We start from the raw sequence: 21319 nt of genomic DNA on the forward strand, positions 1-21319 counted from the left end.
GAAGCACTGATTTTGAGGAACTATCATAAATTCATAAAACCCTAACCACATTAAAATCATCGTACTTTTTTGTATGATTACTAGTATAAAAGATCAAGAAATGGATATAGATATTGCAATAGGGAACAAAAGTTTTCATCTTCTCTAGAACAAAAGTTTTCATCTTCTCTTTTTGTTGACAAAATGGAACTATCTGGGCTTTATATTAGAACAGTAAATGTATTGGTACCTGATGGAACCATACCCCACAGTTCTTATAAATGAAACATGACAGTGTGGAAGAAGGGTCTGGAAGGGTTGTTATTACAAGTTCTTATCTTTTCACTATCATAATTAGTGACTTAGTTAAAGTTATAAAAGGAAAAGTTATCAAATTTGTGATTCAGAGATGTGAAGGACTTATCTCCTCGGTAAGTCAGTATTTTAAGGTACTTTCACAGACTAGAATTATGAATTCTAGTGGGGATACATAATATAATATTAATATAATAAATACAATAGGAATAAGTTTTGGTAATCTTTCTGTAATATAGCTGTTAACAAAAATCTTTCTTTTCCTCAGATGTAAGGGAAAGGAAGACCTGGCTTCTAACAGAAATATTTAAGGATTTTAATTGATTAAAATGTCAGTATCTCATTTGTGTTATATTATTGCCAAATCCTAATGCAGTATTATGTTACAGAAATGGATTTATAGTATCTAGAAGGTAGCCAATACTTCATATTAGTTAGATCCCAAATGGAGCATTGCAAACAATTTTGGGCTTCATGGTCTGTTTTTGTATAATAGTTTTTATTTACCAGATATTTGCAAGGGTAATTTTACAACACTGATAATTGCCAATTTTTCCCCTCCTCCCCCAATCCACTCCCGATGGCATGTTAAATATGTTAGAGTATAAATTAAATACAACATATATATATATGTCCAAACAGTTGTTTTGCTGAACAAAAAGAATTGGACTTTGAAATAGTGTACATTTAGTCTGTGAAGGAAATCCGAAATGCAGGTGGACAGAAATAGAGGGATTGGAAATTCTATGTAGTGGTTCATAGTCATCTCCCAGAGTTCTTTCCCTGGGTGTAGCTGGTTCAGTTCATTACTGCTCTATTGGAACTGATTTGGTTCATCTCATTGTTGGAGAGGGCCACGTGCATCAGAATTGATCATCATATAGTATTGTTGTTAAAGTATGTAATGATCTCCTGTTCCTGCTCATTTCACTTTACATCATGTAAGTTCATGTAAATTTAGTTCATGTAAGTTTCTCCAGGCCTCTCTGAAATCATCCTGTTGGTCATTTCTTACAGAACAATAATATTCCATAATATTCCTATACCACAATTTATTCAGCCTTTCTCCAATTGATGGGCATCCGTGTAGTTTCCAGTTTCTAGCCACCACAAAGAGGGCGGGCTTCATGGTCTTAAGAGGCACACTGGTAAAGTCAAGTGAATTTAGAGGACAGTCACTTTTAAGATCCATGTCACTTGAGAAATTAAATGAATGTTTAGATGAGAAAAGAGAAAGAATTAGGAGTATGAGGGAGGAGGATAATATTCTTCACACATTTAAAAATCTGTTATGCTTGTCTTTTTAATAGTATTTTCCCCTAGTTGTCAATATAATTTTTAGTATTCAATTTTATAAGATTTTGAGTTTCAATTTTTTCTCCCTCCTCTCCCTTCTTCTTAAAATGGTAGGAAATTTGACACAGGTTACATGTACTGTCATGTAAAATATATTTCCATATTAGTCAACAGTTGTGGGGAAAGAAGAAACGGATCAAAAGGAAAAAGGAAACATAAAAAAAGAATAAAGTAAGTGAAAAAAGTATACTTTGATCAACATTCAGATTCTATCAGTTCTTTATCTAGATATGGACAGCATTTTCCTACAGGAGTCCTTTGTACTTAGATCATTGTGTTGTTGAGAAGAGCTAAATCATTCATAATTGATCATCACATAATGTTGTTGATACTGTGCATAATGATTTCCTGGTTCTGCTCATTTCACTTTATATCAGGTCTTTCATATCTTTTTGAGTTTTTCTGAAATCTGCATGCTTATAACTTTCTATTGCACAATAGTTTTCCAGTTATTTCCAGTTAATTAGCATTTCCAATTCTTTTTACATTTCCAATTTTTTGCCACCTCAATTTCCAATATTTTGCCACCATGAAAAGAGCTACTTTAAATATTTTTGCCTATGTAGGTCCTCTCCCCTTTTCTGTGATCTTTTGGATATGCAGACCTGGTAGTGATAGTGTTGTTAGGTCAATTAGTTTGATTGTCCTTTGGGAATAGTTCCAAATTGCTCTCCAAAATGATTGGATCAGTTTACAACTTCACCAATAATGTATCAGTGTGCCAGTTTTTCCTTTTTTCTCATATTAGCCAATCTGATAGATGTGGGATGGAAGTTCAGAGTTGTTTTAACTTGCAAAGATAGTTTTCATCAATCACCCCTGTAAAAACTTGTTTTTCAGATTTTTCTGCACTTGTTTCCCTCCTCACTCTTTTAGATAGCAAGCCATCTGATACTAGGTCAATTATGCAATTCTTCTAAACATAATTCCATATTTATTATGGTGCACAAGAAAATCAATTCAAAAGGGAAAAATGAGAAAGAAAAAAGGCAATAAACCAAAACCAAAATAATGTGCAAATACTATACTTTGATCCACAGTCAGTGTCCATAGTTCTCTCTCTGGATGTGGCTGACACTTTCCATCATAAGTCTATAAGAATTGTCTTGGATCACCTCATTGTTGAAAAGAGCCAAGTCCAGCACAGCTGATCATCATAAAATCTTGTTACTGTGTCCAACTGGTCTCTTGATTCTTCTCACTTTACACAGCATCAGTTCATATAAATCTTTCCAGGTGTTTTTGAAATCAGCCCATTTGATTTTTTTTATGGAACAACAATATTCTATTATATTCATACAATATAACTTATTCAGCCATTGTCCAACTGATGAAGATCCACTATATTTTTAGTTCTTTACCACTACAAAAATGGCTCCTACAAACATTTTACACATGTAGATCCTTTTCCCTCTTTGATGATCTCTGGGATACAGAGACAATGCTAGATTAAAGGGCAGGTTCAGACCTTTGAGCATAGTTTCAAATTGCTCCCCAGAATGGTTGGATCAATCCCCCAACGATGCATTAATGTCCCATTTTCCCATATGGCCTCCAATATTTATCATTATTTTTTTCCTGTAATCTTAGCTAATCTGAAAGGTTTGAAATGGTATTTCAGAATTGTCTTAATTTGCAATAATAATTGAGCATTTTTTCATATAACTAAAAATGGCTTTTAATTTTTTTATCTGGAAATTGTTCATATCCTTTCACCATTTGTCAGTTGGGGAATGGCTTGTATTATAAATTTGAGTCAATTCTCAACATATTTTAGAAATGAAGTCTTTATCAGAAATACTGATTCTGTAAATTTTCACCTCAGCTTTCTGCTTTTCTTTTAAATCTTTTTTGTTTGTGTAAAAACTTTTTAATTAATGTAATCAAAATGACCAATTTTGCATTTCATAATGTTCTTTATTTCTTCTTTGGTCATAAATTCTTCTCTTCTCCACAGATTTGAGAGATAGATTATCCTTGTTCTCCTAATTTGCTTATTATAGCATCCTTTGAGTCTAAATCATTCCTTCTAGCCATGCTATTAATGGTATAATTTTTAGGAATTACAAGTATCATCTTCTCATAGGGATTTAAACAGTTCAGCTCAACTGGATTCCTTGTTTTCTTTTTCCTTTTTACCTTTTAAGGCTTCTCTTGAGTTTTGATATTGGTGATCACTTTTCTTCCCTCTCCCCCCCCCCCCCCCCCAGATTCTGGTCTTTTCCTTATGAAATCTTGAAATCATTCTATTTCATTAAATGCACTTCCCTCTTTGAAGTATTATACTTAATTTCACTGGATAGATGATTTTATATTTATAGTCCTAGTTCTTTTGCTTGCTGTGGAATATCTTATAATATGACATCTGATCTTTTGATGTTGCAGGTCCTAAGTCCTATGTAATCCTGATTGTGACTTCCTGATATTTGAATTGCTTCTTTCTGGAGACTTAACAGTATTTTTTTCCTTGATCTGATAGTTCTGCAATTTGGCTATAATGTTCCTTGAGGGTTTTTTTTTTTGGGGGGAAGTCAGGGGAAGAAATCTCTTTCCAGAGGTGATTGATGGATTCTTTCAACATGTATTCTGTCCTCAGTTATATTGGAGCAGTTTTTCTTTGTAATTTCTTGAAAGATGCTGTCTAGTACCACTGCAGATTAGCTCTCTCAGATTAGCAAAGATGACAGGAAAATATAATGATAAGTGTTGGAAGGGATGTGGGAAACTTGGGACACTAATACATTGTTGGTGGAGTTGTGAATTTATGCATCTATTCTGGAGAGCAATTTGGAACTGTGCCCAAAGGAATCAAAATGTGCATAACCCTTAATCCAGCAGTGTTACTACTGGGCTTATCACAGAGATCTTAAAGAAGGGAAAGGGACCTGTATGTGCAAGAATGTTTGTGGCAGCCCTTTTTGTAGTGGCCAGAAACTGGAAACTGAGTGGATGCCCATCAGTTAGGGAATGGCTGAATAAATTATGGTATATGAATGTTATAGAATATTATTGTTCTGTAAGAAATGATCAGCAGGATGATTTCAGAGAGGCCTGGAGAGACTTATATGAACTGGCGCTACATGAAATGAGTTAAAAAAAAAAAAAAAAAAACATTGTATAGCAACAAGAAGATTATATGATGATTAATTGTGATGGGTTTGACTCTTTTCAACAATAAGATGATTCAGGCCAATTCCAATAGACTTGTGATGGAGAGAGCCATCTGTACCCAGAGAGAGGACGGTGGGGACTTAATGTGGATCACAACATGGTATTTTCACCTTTTTTGTTGTAGTTTGCTTGTTTGTTTTTTTCTTTTTCATTTTCTCCCCTTTTGATCTAATTTTTCTTGTGTAGCAAGATAATTGTATAAATATGTATACATATATTGGATTTAACGTATTTTAACATATTTAATATATATATTAGATTACTTGCCATCTAGGGAGGAGAATGGGCAGAAGGGAAGAAGAAAAATTTGGAACACAATTTTTACAAGGGTGAATGTTGAAAATTATCTTTGCATGTATTTTGCAAGTAAAAAGTTATCATTATTAGTACTATTAAAAAAAAAGAGCAGATGCTCTCCAGGTTCTTCTTTTGAATATGGATTCAGCTAGTTCATTTATTCTGATCTTGTCTTTTCTAGATCTATTTTCTAGGTCATTTGTTTCCCCAAAGAATTGTTTTATTTTTTTTTCTAGTTTTTCCTTTTGAATTTGACCAATTCTTGATGTTTCATTGAGTCAACAGCTTCTACTTGCTCACTTTTACAGAGTTGTTTTCCTCTTTTAGCTTTTGTACTTCACTTTCCATTTGGTTAATTGTATTCTTTAAGGAATTGTTTTCTTCAGCAGATTTTTGTATTTCCTTTTTCATTTGGCCAATTCTACTTTTTAAGCAATTGCTTTCTTTTTCAGGCTGTTTGCTCTTTTTAAATATTTCTTTTACATCAGTTTCATTTATTTTTCCATTTTTTCTTTTCTCACATGATTTTAAAGCCCCTTTTTAAACATTTCCATGAATTGTTTCTGGATTTTGAGACCAATTCCCAATTTTCTTTGGGATTTTGTTTATAGGTGCTTGACATTGTTATTTTCTTCTGAGTTTTTGTCTTGATCTTCCCTGTTACTATAATAATTTTCTATGGTTAGATTTTTGTTTTTGTTTTTGTTTTTGTAATTTGCTCATCTTTTTTTTTTTTTTTTTTTTTGTTTGTTTGTTTGTTTTTGTTTGTTTTTCCCTTTAAATTTGAGCTCTGCTCATGGAATGAAAGGAACTGCAGGATTTGTTTGCCTGGTGCTGCAATGATATTGCCCTGAATCTCAAGGGGGATCCTACCCTCTGGTGCTGCACTAAGGGATGGGAGTGGATTGTGGCTGATATAGGTAGAGTCCATAGGATTCTGGCACTTTACTTTGTGCTGAGCCAGTGTCCTGGTGGTGGTGGATGGCCGGTGCTAAGGTTAGTGGGGTATTTCATCTACCCTGAAGCATGTGGCAGTCTGGCCACTAGTGGTTGTTGGTTTGCTCAGGGGTATGCTGAAGCACCAAATTCAATTTTCCAGGAGATTATGTTCCAGAAGTTCACTTATTAATTCCTTGTATGGAAGTTGAAACTCATTTCCCTAATTAAAACAATGCTCATATAACTCACAGTGTAAGTAAACTGTGATGTTAACATAAACTCTCTTGTGTTCTAGATCCTGAGAGTGAGGAAAAAGAAGGAGAAGGAATTCAATTTAGTTCATCAAACATTATTCATTGCCTGCTGTGTGCTAAATGAAATAGTGCCTGTTCTTAAGGAGCTTAATTTCTAATGTGAGGGAAAATACATATGCATATGAGTCTATTGTGATAGCAGAACAAGAGACACACAAATAAATGTGAAATTTATACAAAATTATTTTCTTTTTCACAGACAAGAGACTTGGCCTAGGTCATATTTTTACATCGATGAAGCCAGGAATTATGTTTAATTTTGTCTTTGTGTCCTCAGGATTTAGTTCAGTGCTTGGTGTGTCTAAGGCACTTAATAAATGTTGATTGAGCATTGTGCTCCATTCAGGATAAATTGGAGATAATAGAAGGGAGGAAGCAGGATCAGGAACTAAAGCTCATAGATAAAATCTAATAGGCAACTCTCAGATGCCTGCCAGAACAGATTAAAATGTAATTGGGAAATTTTAACAAAATAAAAGTATAGCACTTTGTTGTTCATTTGTTTCAGTAGTGCCTGATTAACTCTTTGTGACCCCATTTGGAGGTTTCTTGGCAAAGATCCTAGTTTGGCTTGCTGTTTCCTTAAACAAGGGCTAAGTGACTTGCCCAAAATCACACAGCCAGCAAATGCCTGAGGTCACATTTGAATCCTGAAAAAAGAATCTTCCAGACTCCAGGCCCAGCACTCTGTGCCCTATGGTTCCCCCTAGCTGGTGGAACTACCACAAATTACTGTTAATTTGTGGTTTTCTGTGTTACTATGCTGTCAGCAAGTATACAGTCATAGTTGAGTTTCAAAGCAGAATAGTATCAAACTTAGTTTTTGATGCACTTTTGTTCCTGTTGTTTTGATTTAAGGCTTATCAAATGAAATGAAAACTAAGCTTAGAATTTGTCTTTCCCACCAAAAATGTGCCTCAACTTTGTATTTAGTGTCAGTGTATTTAAGTATTCAAGACACATCTTAAACTCTTACGCAGATTAAAATATACACAAACCCATTTGCTGCTGAAGGAAGTAGAAGATGGAAATGAAAATCTTTTCTTGGACCTTTGAAATGAAGAAGAACTTAGATGAGTCCCTTTTTTTTTGTTTGTTTTTGTTTTTGTTTTTGCCTTCCTTCAGAGATAGACTTCCTTTTCCCTGTCAATTATGGAATAATGAGTTTACATAATATTGGAAATTGAGAATTCCAAAGCCAGTGAAATCTAGAACAAAGAGCTCATGGAACTACTCAAGCCTGTCTTTTGCATTTCTCTAGTGATTATCTGTTTGTTTTGTTTTGCTTTTGCTGCATAATTATGCATTTTTGCACATTATGACAAATTATTAGGAAAAGACTAACTTTAAATTTAAACCCTCTTTATTACTTGTACCCTTAAATTCAAATCTAAAAAATAAAAGAATTTTGCCAAGTAGCATAGCAGGTTTTTTCCTTTATTTGTATTTTGGAGGGAGGGATCATTATTAGAAAGATTAAAGTTTGTGGAGCTTAATTTCCATGTTCCATAGATGAAATTGGTAATATTAAATATTATTGCTTTACATAAAGGTTTAAAAATGGCCACATTTTCAAGTTTATTCTTTCTGTCCACATTGTAAAATCCAAAATTACAAGCCAAGCATGATATCAAAACTCAATTGATTTTTTTTTACCAAAACAAAAAAGTAGTTCTTTTTCTTCAGCGTACTGTTTGCATAATTTCAAAGAAATGGAGTTATATTTACATTTTTAGGTAGTTTATAAATTATAAAACAGTCAGTAGAGAAATATATTTTAACCACCAATCAAGCTTTTATTAAGTTCCCATTGTAATTTAGGCACTAATCTATAATTGAAGTAGTCCAGTCTCTGGTTTCAAGGAGTATAGTCTATCAGGGGAAGCAACACATATATGTATAAATATATGCAAAAGAAATACAATGTAGTTATACACTTAATAGAGAAAGCACAATATTTATATTATTAATTTAATATGGGCTAACTAATGTTTCCTATTTTGCAGAAAGTCCTTCTACTGTAATTAATCAGATTCACAGTCAATCAAGGAATATTTCATTTAACTTTAGATCTTGAAGGCCTCTTAGGGCTCATATCAATCCAACCCCCTTTTTTCTTACAGATGAGGAAACTGAGGCCCAGAGAAACGAAGTGATTTATCCAAGATTATACAATAGGTTAGTGGCAGAACCAGAGCTAGAGTCTAATTCTTTCCATTTTCAGATCCTCCTTTGATCATTACCATACTGTGTCTAACATCATGTAAATACCATATCCTTTCTTGATCCAGTAGTCTGCTGGGAAACGGTAAAAGAGATATCCTGCAGCTACATGGGAGCTTTCCTTTTTGGGGGAGGATTGTTTTGTCAATTTTCTGAGACATATAATTAATGAATAGTTATTCTTGTTGCCTAAAATGTCATAACATATGTGAGTGAAATGCCATTCCATTTTTCCCCCCGCTAATATTGCATTGATATACATAAGGGTGCTATCAAATCCATGTCTCTAGGCATTTTGGTAACAAACGCAACAAAAAAAAAAGAATCAGATCAACTGTAATAAGTGGACTTTGACATAATTGATTATTGTTTTGTATTATAAAAATACGTAATTTTGATGAATTGCATCAGTAAATGAAGGAAGTGTTTAATTTTTGAAAAGTTCAGTTGACATTTTTTATTTTAACATCATAGTTATTTTTTTATTTATCCCTCTCACCACTCCTCCCTGTTATATTGGTGGTTTTATAAATTAATCTCTTCTTGTAGGAGAGGGGATAAAATACAGCTAAACCAAACTAGGCTGATGGAATGGTGTATGCACTCTACTGAACAAAGTCCTCCATCTCTCCTCCAAAATAAGGAGGTGCATTTCTTCTTTTTCAACATTCTTCAACTTTGGTTTCTTGTTTGTTTTTTTTTTTTTTGTTTTGTTTTTTTTTGTTTTTTTTTTTATGTGTGATTATGATTCTATTTACTTGACCCTGTGGATTCTTTTTATTTTTCTTTCTTTGGTTTCCATATATTTAATGTTTTTTAGAGTACAATAATAATACATTATGTTTCTATAACACAGTTAATTTAACTGTTTCTCAATCGATGGATATCCATTTTGTTTCTAGATCTTTGCTTCCAAAAAAATTGCTGGGACATCTGTCTTTATTTAGAAAATAAGTTTTGATTAATTAAAAGTCTAGTTAAGTGGTAGATACCAAGTGTTAAAAACCGTAACAACATTCATATGCCAGTACCTTAGTTGTATCATTTTTCTCATACGTAGCTAATAATCCATTATACTTTAGAAATATAAAAACCATTCAGAACTTTTAAATTTAATAGAAAGAGCAAAATCTTTATTTTTTAATAAGGTTTTATAAGTTAAATTGCCAAGCAAAACCTTTTCTCTCTTTTGGTCATTAACGAGAGATTGTATTTCAGTTGTAGAAATCTGACTTCAGATACCACCAAATAAGTGTATGAGACAAGGTTGGATGTTAATAACAACCCATATATTTTCTTAGGTGCTGTTATACTTCTTGGGAGAACCAATATGTTTCGCTTTAACCACCCCAAGGAAGCTGCCAAACTTAGGGAAAAGAGAAAGGTGAGAGAAAGTAAATTAATTACAAGTGATACATTGTAACAGTCTGAATTTTGGAGCTGTTTGTTGTTTGTTAAGCTTAGAGCCATTTGCACAGTCAAGGAGGAGGAAATGTAGAGCCAGGGGCTTGGATCTCCATGTTGCTCAGCAGTGCTGATTTTATGAGTTTTCTCTTCCTGGCTCTTTACATGTTTAGGGACTCTGGTAGATATCATTTAGAGTAGCAATCAAAGCACAACTGAACCCCCACAATTCAACTCCTCGCAACCACCCACATTTCACCAAGTGTGTTTATTACTTTTCTTTTCAGCAAAAGGTGGGAGTCCCATGTGTATGGAAGATTATAACTACCTAATTTCATGTAGTCATTCGGTAGACATTTATTATGCACTTATTGTGTGCCAGACAGTTCTTGCTCTCAAGGATCTCATAGTCTGATGAAGGAGAGAATCTGAAGACAATATATACAAATAAGAACTATATACCACAAATTGGAAATAATCAGTAGAATGAAGGCATTAGTATTAGAGACAGAAAAAACCTTCTTATAAAAGATGGCATTTTAGCTGGGACTTGAAAGAAGCTACAAAACCTAGGAGGCAGATCTGACTTGGGGACAGCCAGTGGAAATGCCCAGAATCTTTAGAGGAAGTGTCCAATCACAGAGTACCTGGATTGTGAAAGATGGTAAGGTATAAGAAGACTGAGAAGATAGAGGGCGAGTCAGGGGGTAAAAGGCTTTGAATGACAAACATGATTTCATATTGGATCATAGGGAGCCATTCATTGCCATTTATGGAAGGGGGGTGATATTGTTTTGACTTGAGGAAGATTAATTTGAAGTGATTAATAGTCTCAAGTGGGGAGGTATTTGAGGCATGGAGACCAACTAGCAGACTATTGAAATAGTGAAGGCATGAAGCAATGGGAGCCTGTACCAAGGTGATATCTATGTTCAAGCAAATAAGTTGCAGGTTAAATCAACAAATCTTTGCAACAGATGAGATATGGTGGGATGAGAAGGAGTGAGGAATTAAAGATGAACTTAGTTTTCAAATCTGGATGATCTGGGAAGATGGTGCTTCCCTCAGCAGTAATAGAGAAGTCTAGAAGAGAATCAGGTTTTTCAGATCATCTGCTCCTTGAGACTAGCTTAGATGATTGGCAGTTTTAATTTGAAGTAAGAAAAATGAAGTTTGGTGGTATGGGCTCTTTCAACAGTTTCCCTGGGAGCAAGAAAGAAAATTACAGAAACTGAGGACAGATTCAGATCCTCCTTAAATATGTCACTGATAATGATTTTATGATGATTTTGTCATTTTGTGTTACCTTATTGTCAGAACTAATTTGGAAACCTGCAAACCTTAGTCTTGCCACTGTTACCTTCCTTGATATATTCCTGTTATATACCACTCGATATAATCCTATTTATTCTAGCAGAGTCTTCTTTCAGCTGGTCTCTGGCATTGTTGTGTAGGAGGAGGAAAAGATGTAGTTTTCTGCTTCCTTGGGGAAAAGTAGCTTAAAAATTCGTAGATTATCTGTCCTCCCTTTGACAGATAGTATACTGCAAAATATGGTGGATTTGGAGTCAGTAAACCACGTAGGAATCTCAACTTCGCTGCTTATGTTCTGGTAGCCTGTGTGGCAAGTTATCCTGAGCCTCAGTTCTTCATTTGTAAAATTAGGTAGTATGGCTAGATGGCCTTCCAGCTCCCAAATCTAAATTTAACATCTTAAGATTTAACCGTGACATTCCTATCTCTACTTTGAATATTAGGGAGAATTTCCTATCCTTGTAATCTGTCATTGTGGAATGCCCAGTACCTGCTTTAATGATTTTAGGGAATTTAGCTTGGAACATTTATGCAGTGGTATACATCATTTCTGTGCCTTATAATATATCAATACTTAAAATGCTAAAAAGAAAAATTTGTGCTTTTCACTGAAAGTCTTTTCATGACATGGAGTGTCCTGGTCTTCAAGAATCTTGCCAGCAGGATGTCTAAGCTGTGGCAAATCTAATCAGACTGGGAAAGCTTTTAATAACCTAGAGATAGAATGTGTCTGATACCCAAAGACTAGCTAACTAAAAAGAGAGGCTTTACAGTACTGTTTATTGGCCTCCAAATGCATTTTTTTTTTCAGCTATAGCAGCTCATATAAACTTTCCACTCAGGCATGGAAAAATTGCATTCTGCCTTTGGCCAACCAGTACCTACACCAAGAAAATAAAAGTTTCTTGAAATGTGATAGTTCTCATTTGTGCACTGGGTTTTCAGCAATTAAAACGAAGCTGGTTAGATAATCTATCTGCTGGATTTTGATTATTGAAAAAGTTAATAGACATACTTTGTGCTCTGTTTATAGAGTGGACTTTTGTCTTCCTTCAGTTTGTCAATGACTGACCTCTCAAAATCATGTGAGAATCTCTCGGCTGTCATGTTGTATAACCCTGGGTAAGTGATTATCAGTTACTGTTTTAATTATTCATTTCAATATTATTGTGTAATGGAGTTGCACTTCAGTTTTTTAGCAATTGAGATAAATGTGTTAAATAGATTTTCTTTGATTCCAATGCAGGAACATGCCAACACTAAAACTAATATTCACCTTTTGAGAAATGATGACAACAAGAATAATGATTGAATAAATTTATTTTTAAATTATGTGATTATGATTAAATTACTGAGTTTCTCCAGGCCTCAAGTGTTTCACCTGTAAAATGGGGGAAAACAATTTTTTCTCTGCTTAAAAGCCAGAATGATATCTTAAGAGCTCTTCTCTTTCTAAGATCTATAAATGTTCTTGGCCAATAGAGGTCATATAGCTGAGGGACTCTGACAGAATATTTGAGCCCCATTTAGAAAATCTTACAATCCCAATAGATCTAGTGAGCTACATGAAGGAGCTCATTTACTTATGAGATCTAGATTAGTTAAAAAAAAAAAAAAAGACTATTTGAAAACTCCCAAGTACGTTCACTTATTTCTTCACACTGAAATTAAATACTTATCAGAGGTCCCATCAGATGAATGCTTTAGTTAACAATGGTTAGAAAAGAGTGTGGTTGTTATATAAGTAAACAACTTTTTCTTTTTCCACAATTCAGTTTTTGTGTTGTGGAATTTAGAGCAGTCAGAGATATTAATAATCTAGTCATTTTGGCAGGTTTGGGATTATAATTCAGGTTTCCTGTTTCCTAATCAATTGTATTTTATTTTACTTTTTTTTTTAATTTTATAATTATAACATTTTTTTTGACAGTACATATGCATAGGTAATTTTTTTTTTTTACAACATTATCCCTTGTACTCCCTTCTGTTCCAAAATTTTCCCTTCTTTCCCTCCACCCCCTCAGGCATTCCCATATCTTATAGTATATCCTAGGTACAATATATATCTGCAGAACCAAATTTTGTTGTTGTTGTTGCAAAGGAAGAATTGTATTCCGAAGGTAAAAATAATCTGGGAAGAAAAAAATGCTCACAGTTTACACTCATTTCCCAGTGTTCCTTTTCTGGATGTAGCTGATTCTGTCGATCATTGATCAATTGGAATTGGATTAGTTCTTCTCTATGTTGAAGATATCCACTTCCATCAGAATACATCCTCATACAGTATCATTGTTGAAGTGTATAATGATCCCCTAGTATTGCTCGTTTCACTCAGCATCAGTTGATGTAAGTCTCTCCAAGCCTCTCTGTATTCCTCCTGTTGATCATTTCTTACAGAACAATAATATTCCATAACATTCATATACCATAATTTACCCAATCATTCTCCAATTGATGGACATCCATTCATTTTCCAGTTTCTAGCCACTATGAAAAGGACTGCCACAAACATTTTGACACATACAGGTCCCCTTCCCTTCTTTAGTATTTCCTTGGGATATAAGCCCAGTACTAGCACTGTTGGGTCAAAGGGTATGCACAGTTTGATAACTTTTTGGGCATAATTCCAGATTGCTCTCCAGAATGGTTGGATTCTTTCACAACTCCACCAACAATGCATCAGTGTCCCAGTTTTCCCACAGCCCCTCCAACATTCATCGTTAATTGTTCCTGTCATCTTAGCCAATCTGACAGGTGTGTAATGATATCTCAGAGTTGTCTTAATTTGCATTTCTCTGATCAATAGTGATTTGGAACACTCTTTCATAGGAGTGGAAATAGTTTTAATTTCATCATCTGAAAATTGTCTGTTCATATCCTTTGACCATTTATCAATTAGAGAATGGCTTGATTTCTTATAAATTAAAGTCAATTCTCTGTATATTTTGGAGATGAGGCCTTTATCAGAACCTTTAACTGTAAAAATGTTTTCCCAATTTGTTACTTCCCTTCTTGTTTGCATTAGTTTTGTTTGTGCAGAAACTTTTTAATTTGGTGTAATCAAAATTTTCTATTTTGTGATCAATAATGGTCTCTAGTTCTCCTTTGGTCACAAATTCCTTCCTCCTCTACAGGTCTGAGAAGTAAATTATCCTATATTCCTCTAATTTATTTATGATCTCGTTCTTTATGCCTAAATCTTGGACCCATTTTGATCTCATCTTAGTATGTGGTGTTAAATGTGGGTCCATGCCTAGTTTCTGCCATACTAATTTCCAGTTTTCCCAGCAGTTTTTGTCAAATAATGAATTCTTATCCCAAAAATGATGCATTCAAACTAAAAGTAAAAGGGTGGAGAAGAATCTGCTATGCTTCAAGTGAAGCCAAAAAAGCAGGGGTAGCCATCCTCATCTCAGATCAAGCAAAAACAAAAATTGACCTAATTAAAAGAGATAAGGCAGGGCATTATATCCTGCTAAAGAATAGCATAGATAATGAAGCAGTATCAATATTAAAACATATATGCACCAAGTGGTGCAGCATATAAATTCTTAAAAGAGAAATTAAGAGAGCTGAAAGAAGAAATAGACAGCAAAACTATAATAGTGGGAGATCTCAACCTTGCACTCTCAGAATTAGATAAATCAAACCACAAAATAAATAAGACAGAAGTCAAAGAGGTAAATAGAATACTAGAAAAGTTTGATATGATAGATCTTTGGCGAAAACTAAATGGAAACAGAAAGGAGTATACTTTCTTCTCAGCAGTTCATGGAACCTATACAAAAATTGATCATATACTAGGACATAAAAACCTCAAAATCAAATGCAGTAAGGCAGAAATAGTAAATGCATCCTTTTCAGACCACAATGAAATTAAAATTACATGCCAGGTGTGTTTCCTATAAACAACATATAGTAGGATTCTGACTTTTAATCCAGTCTGCTAACTGCTTCCTCTTTTATGAGGGAATTTACTCCATTCACATTTATGGTTAGAATGACTAATTCTGTATTGCTTGCCATCCTGTTAACCCCTGCTTATGCTTTTCTCCTTTCCTTCCCTCTTACCCCCTTACCCAGTATTAAACTTGTGAACACCACTTGCTTTTCACAGCCCTCCCTCCCCCACCTTAAAGTTCCTCTTCCTATTTTACCCCTTTTTCTCACAATTTCTGTATTCCCTTCCCCTTAGCTTACTCCATCCCTCTCATTTTTCAATGAAGTACAAGAAGTTTCACCATAAATCGAATATGTCTATTGATACACACTTTGTTCATCTCCCTCCTTTCTTTCTCTCAGATATAATAGGTTACCTTTGCCTCTTCATGAGATGTAGTACCACCACTTTACCCTTTTTTATGATATAATTTCCTTTCTACCTCTGATTTCTAGGACAAATTATACATGTGTTCTTTACATATCTTTATGACAGAAATATAGTTCTCAAGATTTCTTTTTACCTTTTTAGAAATCTCTTGAGTTCTATATTTGAAGATCAAACATTCTGTGTAGATCTGTTTTTTTTTTTTATCAAGAATAGATGGAATTCATTTATTTCGTTAAATGCCCATCTTCTTCCCTGGAAAAAGATGCTCATTTTGGCTGGGTAAGTTATTCTTGTCTGCATACCAAGTTCCTTAGCCTTTCGGAATATCATATTCCAGGCCCTTCGTTCTTTTAATGTGGATGCTGCTAGATCCTGGGTTATCCTTAGTGTGGCTTCTCCCTATCTGAATTGCTTTTTTCTAGCAGCTTCCAATATTTTTTCCTTTGTCTGATGGTTCTTGAACTTGGCCACTATATTTCTTAGCGTTTTGATTTTAGGATCCCTTTCAGTAAGTGATTGATGAATTTTTTCAATGTCTATTTTACTCTCTGTTTCCAAAACGTCTGGGCAGTTCTCTTTGATAATTTCCTGGAAAATAGTGTCCAGGCTCTTTTTTTCCTCAGATTTTTCAGGGAGTCCGATTATTCTCAAATTGTCTCTCCTGGATCTGTTTTCTAGGTCTATTGTCTTTCTAATAAGGTACTTGACATTCTTTTCATTTTTTCATTTCTCTGGTTTTGCTTGACTACCTCTTGGTTTCTCCTTGAGTCATTCATTTCTACTTGTTCGAGTCTAATTTTCAACGATGTATTTTCTTCACTCACTTTTTTTATATCTTTTTGTAATTGTCCAATTGTGTTTTTAAGTGAGTTTTTTTCTTCTATGGAATTTTTTTCCATTTCATCCATTTTATTTTTTAGAGAGCTGCTTTCTTTTTCCAGCTCGCTAATCTTGTTTTCCTTGGAGTTGTTTACCTTTTCTAATTCACTAATTTTATTTCTCATTGATTTGATCTCTTTATCCACTCTGGATAACTTCTCTAAGCTCTCTTGCCAAGCTTCCCTTTCCTTTTCCCATTTCTCTTCTAGCTCTCTTGTGAGAGCTTTTTGATTTCCTCTATGAGAGTCTTTTGTATTGAGGAGCAGATCATATCCCCCTTAGGGGATTTCTCTGGAGACAGTCTACTTTTAGTCTCCTTAGTCTGTTCTCTCTCCATACAGAAGCTGTCAATGGTTAGAGCCCTTTTGAATTTTTTGTTCATTTTGCCAGAGTAGGAATCAAAGAAAACAAATTGACAAGAGAAACAATTGGTCTGTTTCTGGGGGAGATGGGGCTGGATGGTGTTAATGGGCTTCCTCTACAGACTGCTGGAGATAGCAGCAAGGCACTAATAGGACAGAGATTGCTGCTCTATGTCTGTGTTGTTTCTGCACTCTGGGACTCTGAGAGCACGCTGAATCACTCTGGGTGGGGGTGGGGGTGGCCAGGTCCAGAGAGATGCTAGCTTTCTGGGGTTTTATTCTTCATCTCCGGTGTTTGCCCCCTCTCTGCTGGTCCTGGCTTGCTGCCAAGACAGAGTATCCACACTGGGGTAAAAGTATTTTGGCAGAAACGGAAGAGATTGTACCCCTCCCCCCTCTGGTATGAGCTGTGTGAGCTGCCTGCCTCTCTCTCCCTGCCTGCCCTCAGTCTGCGCCCAGTCTGTTCGTCCCCTCCCCCCAGCAAACACACACCTTCTCTGGCGAATTTCAAGGATGTCTTCTGTTGGCGATTATTTGTAGGTTTCTTTTCCGATCAAGCATTAACTCTGAAGCTTGTCATGAATTAAGTCCTGAGAGAAACGCGGAGGTCAAGCAGCTCTCTGTCTCCATGCTGCCATCTTGGCCAGAAGTGTTTTACTTTTGACAAAGATTTACTAATTGAGAATATCAGGCTCTTCATCAATGGCTGACTTCTCAAAAAAATTTAAATATAATTCCTTGGCTATATAACTTTCTATTTAGTTAGTTAGGTTTGTATTTAGTACAATTACCTTGAAGCAAACTCTAGGTCATATCTCTGATATTTGAGAGTGTATGCATATGGTTAGATGAATGTTAACTTTCTACGGGACTTGGTGCTAGAATAGTTCTGTCTTTTAAATTTATTAGAGCAGTTCTAGCAAATGTGCCTCTTATGACCAAGATAAAATAGTTTACACATCTGCTTTGTTTAAATATTAACAACCAGGAGAGAAAACTCCAGTTTAAATACTCTCTTCTTGTCTGTTTAATATTATTTAACTAAATGATTCTGACCGCCATATCAGATTTTTCCCAAATCCATATGGAACCTATGACTAATTGGTCTAAATGTTACTCTGTTACATTTTCAATGTCTGTGACAGTTTGGTAGTTTAATTTGACTTCGACTTTTTAAAAGTCAGAAAGATTAGTCATAAGCCTTATGCTACTTTGTCCCTCCAATTGTGATCTGACTGCCTACATTCTGAGGATCAGAGTTACTACACCTGCTTTTTTTCTGTGTGCCATGGAGTATTTTTAATGGCAACTTTTGTACACAAGAATAAAATACTACCTAATTAGGAATTTTTTTTTAATGTCATCCTCCCAAATTCCCCACTTTTCATGTTAATGAAATTCCAAGGCAGAAACTTAGTACAAGAATTATGGGTCCTTCTGGTAAAGGTTATTATAAAGACATGTCCCCAGCTACAAAGTTGTCAAATATCAAAGACCTTCACTTACAGAGTGTAGGGAAGAAAACTCTCTGAAGTGGGATATTTCATAGATAACACTTCAGGTCAATGTCTGATCTCCAGGACCATCCTCAATTGTAGCATGCACTCCTGGCAGTAACAATTATTAGTCTGTCCTAGGCCCAACAGAGTACCTTTGACCACTGACCTTTGCAGTGTGAACTCTACCTGGCTCGCCTCCTCTGAGGCCTTCAAAGGTCTCTGGCCACAATCTCTTGAATCTATAGTTTAATAACCAGTAGCATGCTCAAGAACAGCCATGTGTAATCTTAAAAGCCTTTATTATACCTACTCACATAATGCCCTGACTGATGCCCTGACTTGTTGGTTCCCAAGTGAACACCTGGTCAGAAGACCCACGTGTTCATTACCAAAATCCTTTTCTCTTTTGGCTACCCATCTTGGCTTGGCCACCCAGGCTAGGGAGCCAGGGTGAAGAGAGTGACTGCTGCCTGCAGTGGGCTTATAAAGGGCCTGTGAGGTCACACACACAGCCATTCAGCAAGAGAGTCACCCATTACGAAGCTATCTCAATATGGCCAAGATCCCACCTACAAGGCAGTCCTAATATCCATAGAAATTACTTCAGGGCCTCATTCTCCTGATGCGCTGTGGCACCGCCCATTTAAAGGGCTCTTACACTCAATATGACTGCTTTCTCCTAAATACTTTTTGAACTTGCAGAAAAAAGCAAAGACCATGTGCTTTGCACTGTACAAAGCTCTGGAGATACAAATACAAAAGCCAAAAAGCAGTCCTTGTTCTTCAGGAGTTTACATTCTATCTGAAGGTGATAGCTACAGATAGTTTCAGCTTCATAGTATATAGCTATATAAGTCTAGGAGCTATTTAGGATCCAGCAAGTAAGCAATAGTCAAATGGGAAGGAGTGCTAGAGCAGATGTTCCTTAGCTAAAAGAGATTACAGTCAGAATTGATTCAGGTTCTGGGGGATCACCAAAAGAGATGGGAGCATGGTTCAGCATCCAGCCAAGAGAGAGAGACTCTAGTTTTTGACAGGAGCTTGGCAGTGAGAGTTGGGGTGGGAAAGAGGAAGGTCCTGGATTCCTCACTGGGGTGGCCGATAGTACTCTCATGGGTTGACTCTTGCACTTTCTAGGGGAAGTTTGATGTAGTGTCAGATCATAAAATTATTAATTTTGAACTTCAGATGACCTTCAAATTAACAAATTAATACTGAATTAAAACTATATTTCTACTATTTATTTCTTTTTTTGGATGTTACAGATTTATCAGGTGCAGAGGTTTTCAAAGTTAAATTAAAAGAATCACAGCTCACAGTGGAAGAGCAATGAAAAGCATATTTGTTACTTGGGGCCAGCTGAACTAGTTGACTTTCAAATCCAGATACTAAGCTTGTGAAAATGATGTCAAACCTCCAGCTTGAAAAATAGGAATGAAATTGCATTACCTATGTAAGTCATCTAGGTTGGGAGAAAAATAAATCAGGAAATATTGATTATTGTGTGTTCATCACTGGGCTGAATGCTGTGGGCAGTATAAAAGAAGTGGTACCTAAGTCTTTGTCTTCAGGAAAGTTATAGTCAAATGGAGCTGGATTAAAACAGGTAAATGAAACTCCTGAGACAATCAGTGATGATGAGTAGAATGAAGAAGTGATAGAGGGGCTAATGTACAATCTGCCTGAATTCCAAACCCATTTGAAATGGCCTGAAGAAAGGAAGACATGCTGCAGAGGACTTTCCTCATGCTTTGATTGTTACTATTCCTTCCAGTGAAGTGGAAGTGCACCAGGCCCTCCTGGTCCACCCTGCTTCCACTTCCTGGGATCCCTCTGGCCTGTCATCTGCTCTGCTTAGTTAATAGTATGATCTTCGGACCTTGCCATCTCTTCCATCACGGTCTCATTAGAACTTTCAGGCCTCTCCCTCTGTCCTATAAGTAAATTTTCTGAAATTACAATGTGAGCTTCTTGGGAGTAGGGACTTCCTTGACTTTTCTGCTTGTATTCCTAGTACTTAGCATAAAGTGTGCACATTTTCATTGATTAACATATTCATTAGTAAAGGGTATGATCCATACATCTCTCTAGCTTAAAATGCTACCCCGTTGACATTTAATAATTACCTGCTAACGGGAAGGCCTTTTGTAATTAATAGCTTATTTTAAAATATTTTATTTTAGTTACAGAAAGTATCAGAACATACAAAATTATTGACCATACCTAAAGTTACAACATGAGGCATGACAGAGAATTATTGCTTGCATTATTATATCCCTTTTATTTAAATTTGGCTCTTGATCTATGTTAAATTGGGGAAGACATTCTGATATTCATAGAGGAAAAATCAAAACTATTCTTCAGAAAAAATTTAAAGATATACTAAATTAAAAGCTAACATTAAGAAGTGCCACAGTAAATACATTGTTTTAATATGTACATCATTTTGGTCACAGTTGAATTTTGATGTAATGAGTATTTCTATGAACTAAAAATGAATCTGAAATAACATTGCTTCTCTATTCAAATTAACATATGATAAGAATTGTCATAAAATTAATAGAATTTAGAGCTGGAAGGGACTTCAGAAATCATGTAATCTGCCCCATGTGTAAATAAACATTTTATAGGTGAGAACATCTTAAGTCTGGATGGGGTGGAGAACAGTGTGAGAGGGAGGGTAGGGAAGGGGTGCCTGCGGGAAGGAATGTGTGTCAAGTAACCTGATGGAAGGCATAGAGATGGAAATATCCAGCATTAGAACCAAGTGACCCAGTCCAATGCCTTAAGACACCGAATTTGAAAGAAGCTACCTCCTTTGGAAATGGTTTAAAATTCTAAAGATTGTACATAAGACAGGAGTGCTGGAATTGATTTCAGTATACATTCAGAATGACTCATTGATCTCATTTTTAACATTTTCCTGACACTTTAATC

General features: G+C 35.3%; 1 protein-coding gene across 13 annotated transcripts in view; it reads left to right on the forward strand.

Annotated features, from left to right (window-relative positions):
• Positions 1 to 21319, forward strand: part of KIF16B (kinesin family member 16B) — a 341720-nt gene that overhangs the window by 183050 nt on the left and 137351 nt on the right. For 12 of the 13 annotated variants that reach the window (XM_074287819.1, XM_074287817.1, XM_074287818.1 and 9 more), the window contains 2 exons: positions 9896 to 9978; positions 12346 to 12434. In XM_074287819.1, the coding sequence (XP_074143920.1) occupies positions 9896 to 9978; positions 12346 to 12434 (172 nt within the window). Of the gene's footprint in view, positions 1 to 8492; positions 8550 to 9895; positions 9979 to 12345; positions 12435 to 21319 lie in introns of those variants that run through there. The other variant, XM_074287825.1, reaches the window with a different exon arrangement.

Source organism: Sminthopsis crassicaudata, chromosome 2 (genome assembly GCF_048593235.1).
Source record: "Sminthopsis crassicaudata isolate SCR6 chromosome 2, ASM4859323v1, whole genome shotgun sequence".
NCBI classification, from domain to species: domain Eukaryota; kingdom Metazoa; phylum Chordata; class Mammalia; order Dasyuromorphia; family Dasyuridae; genus Sminthopsis; species Sminthopsis crassicaudata.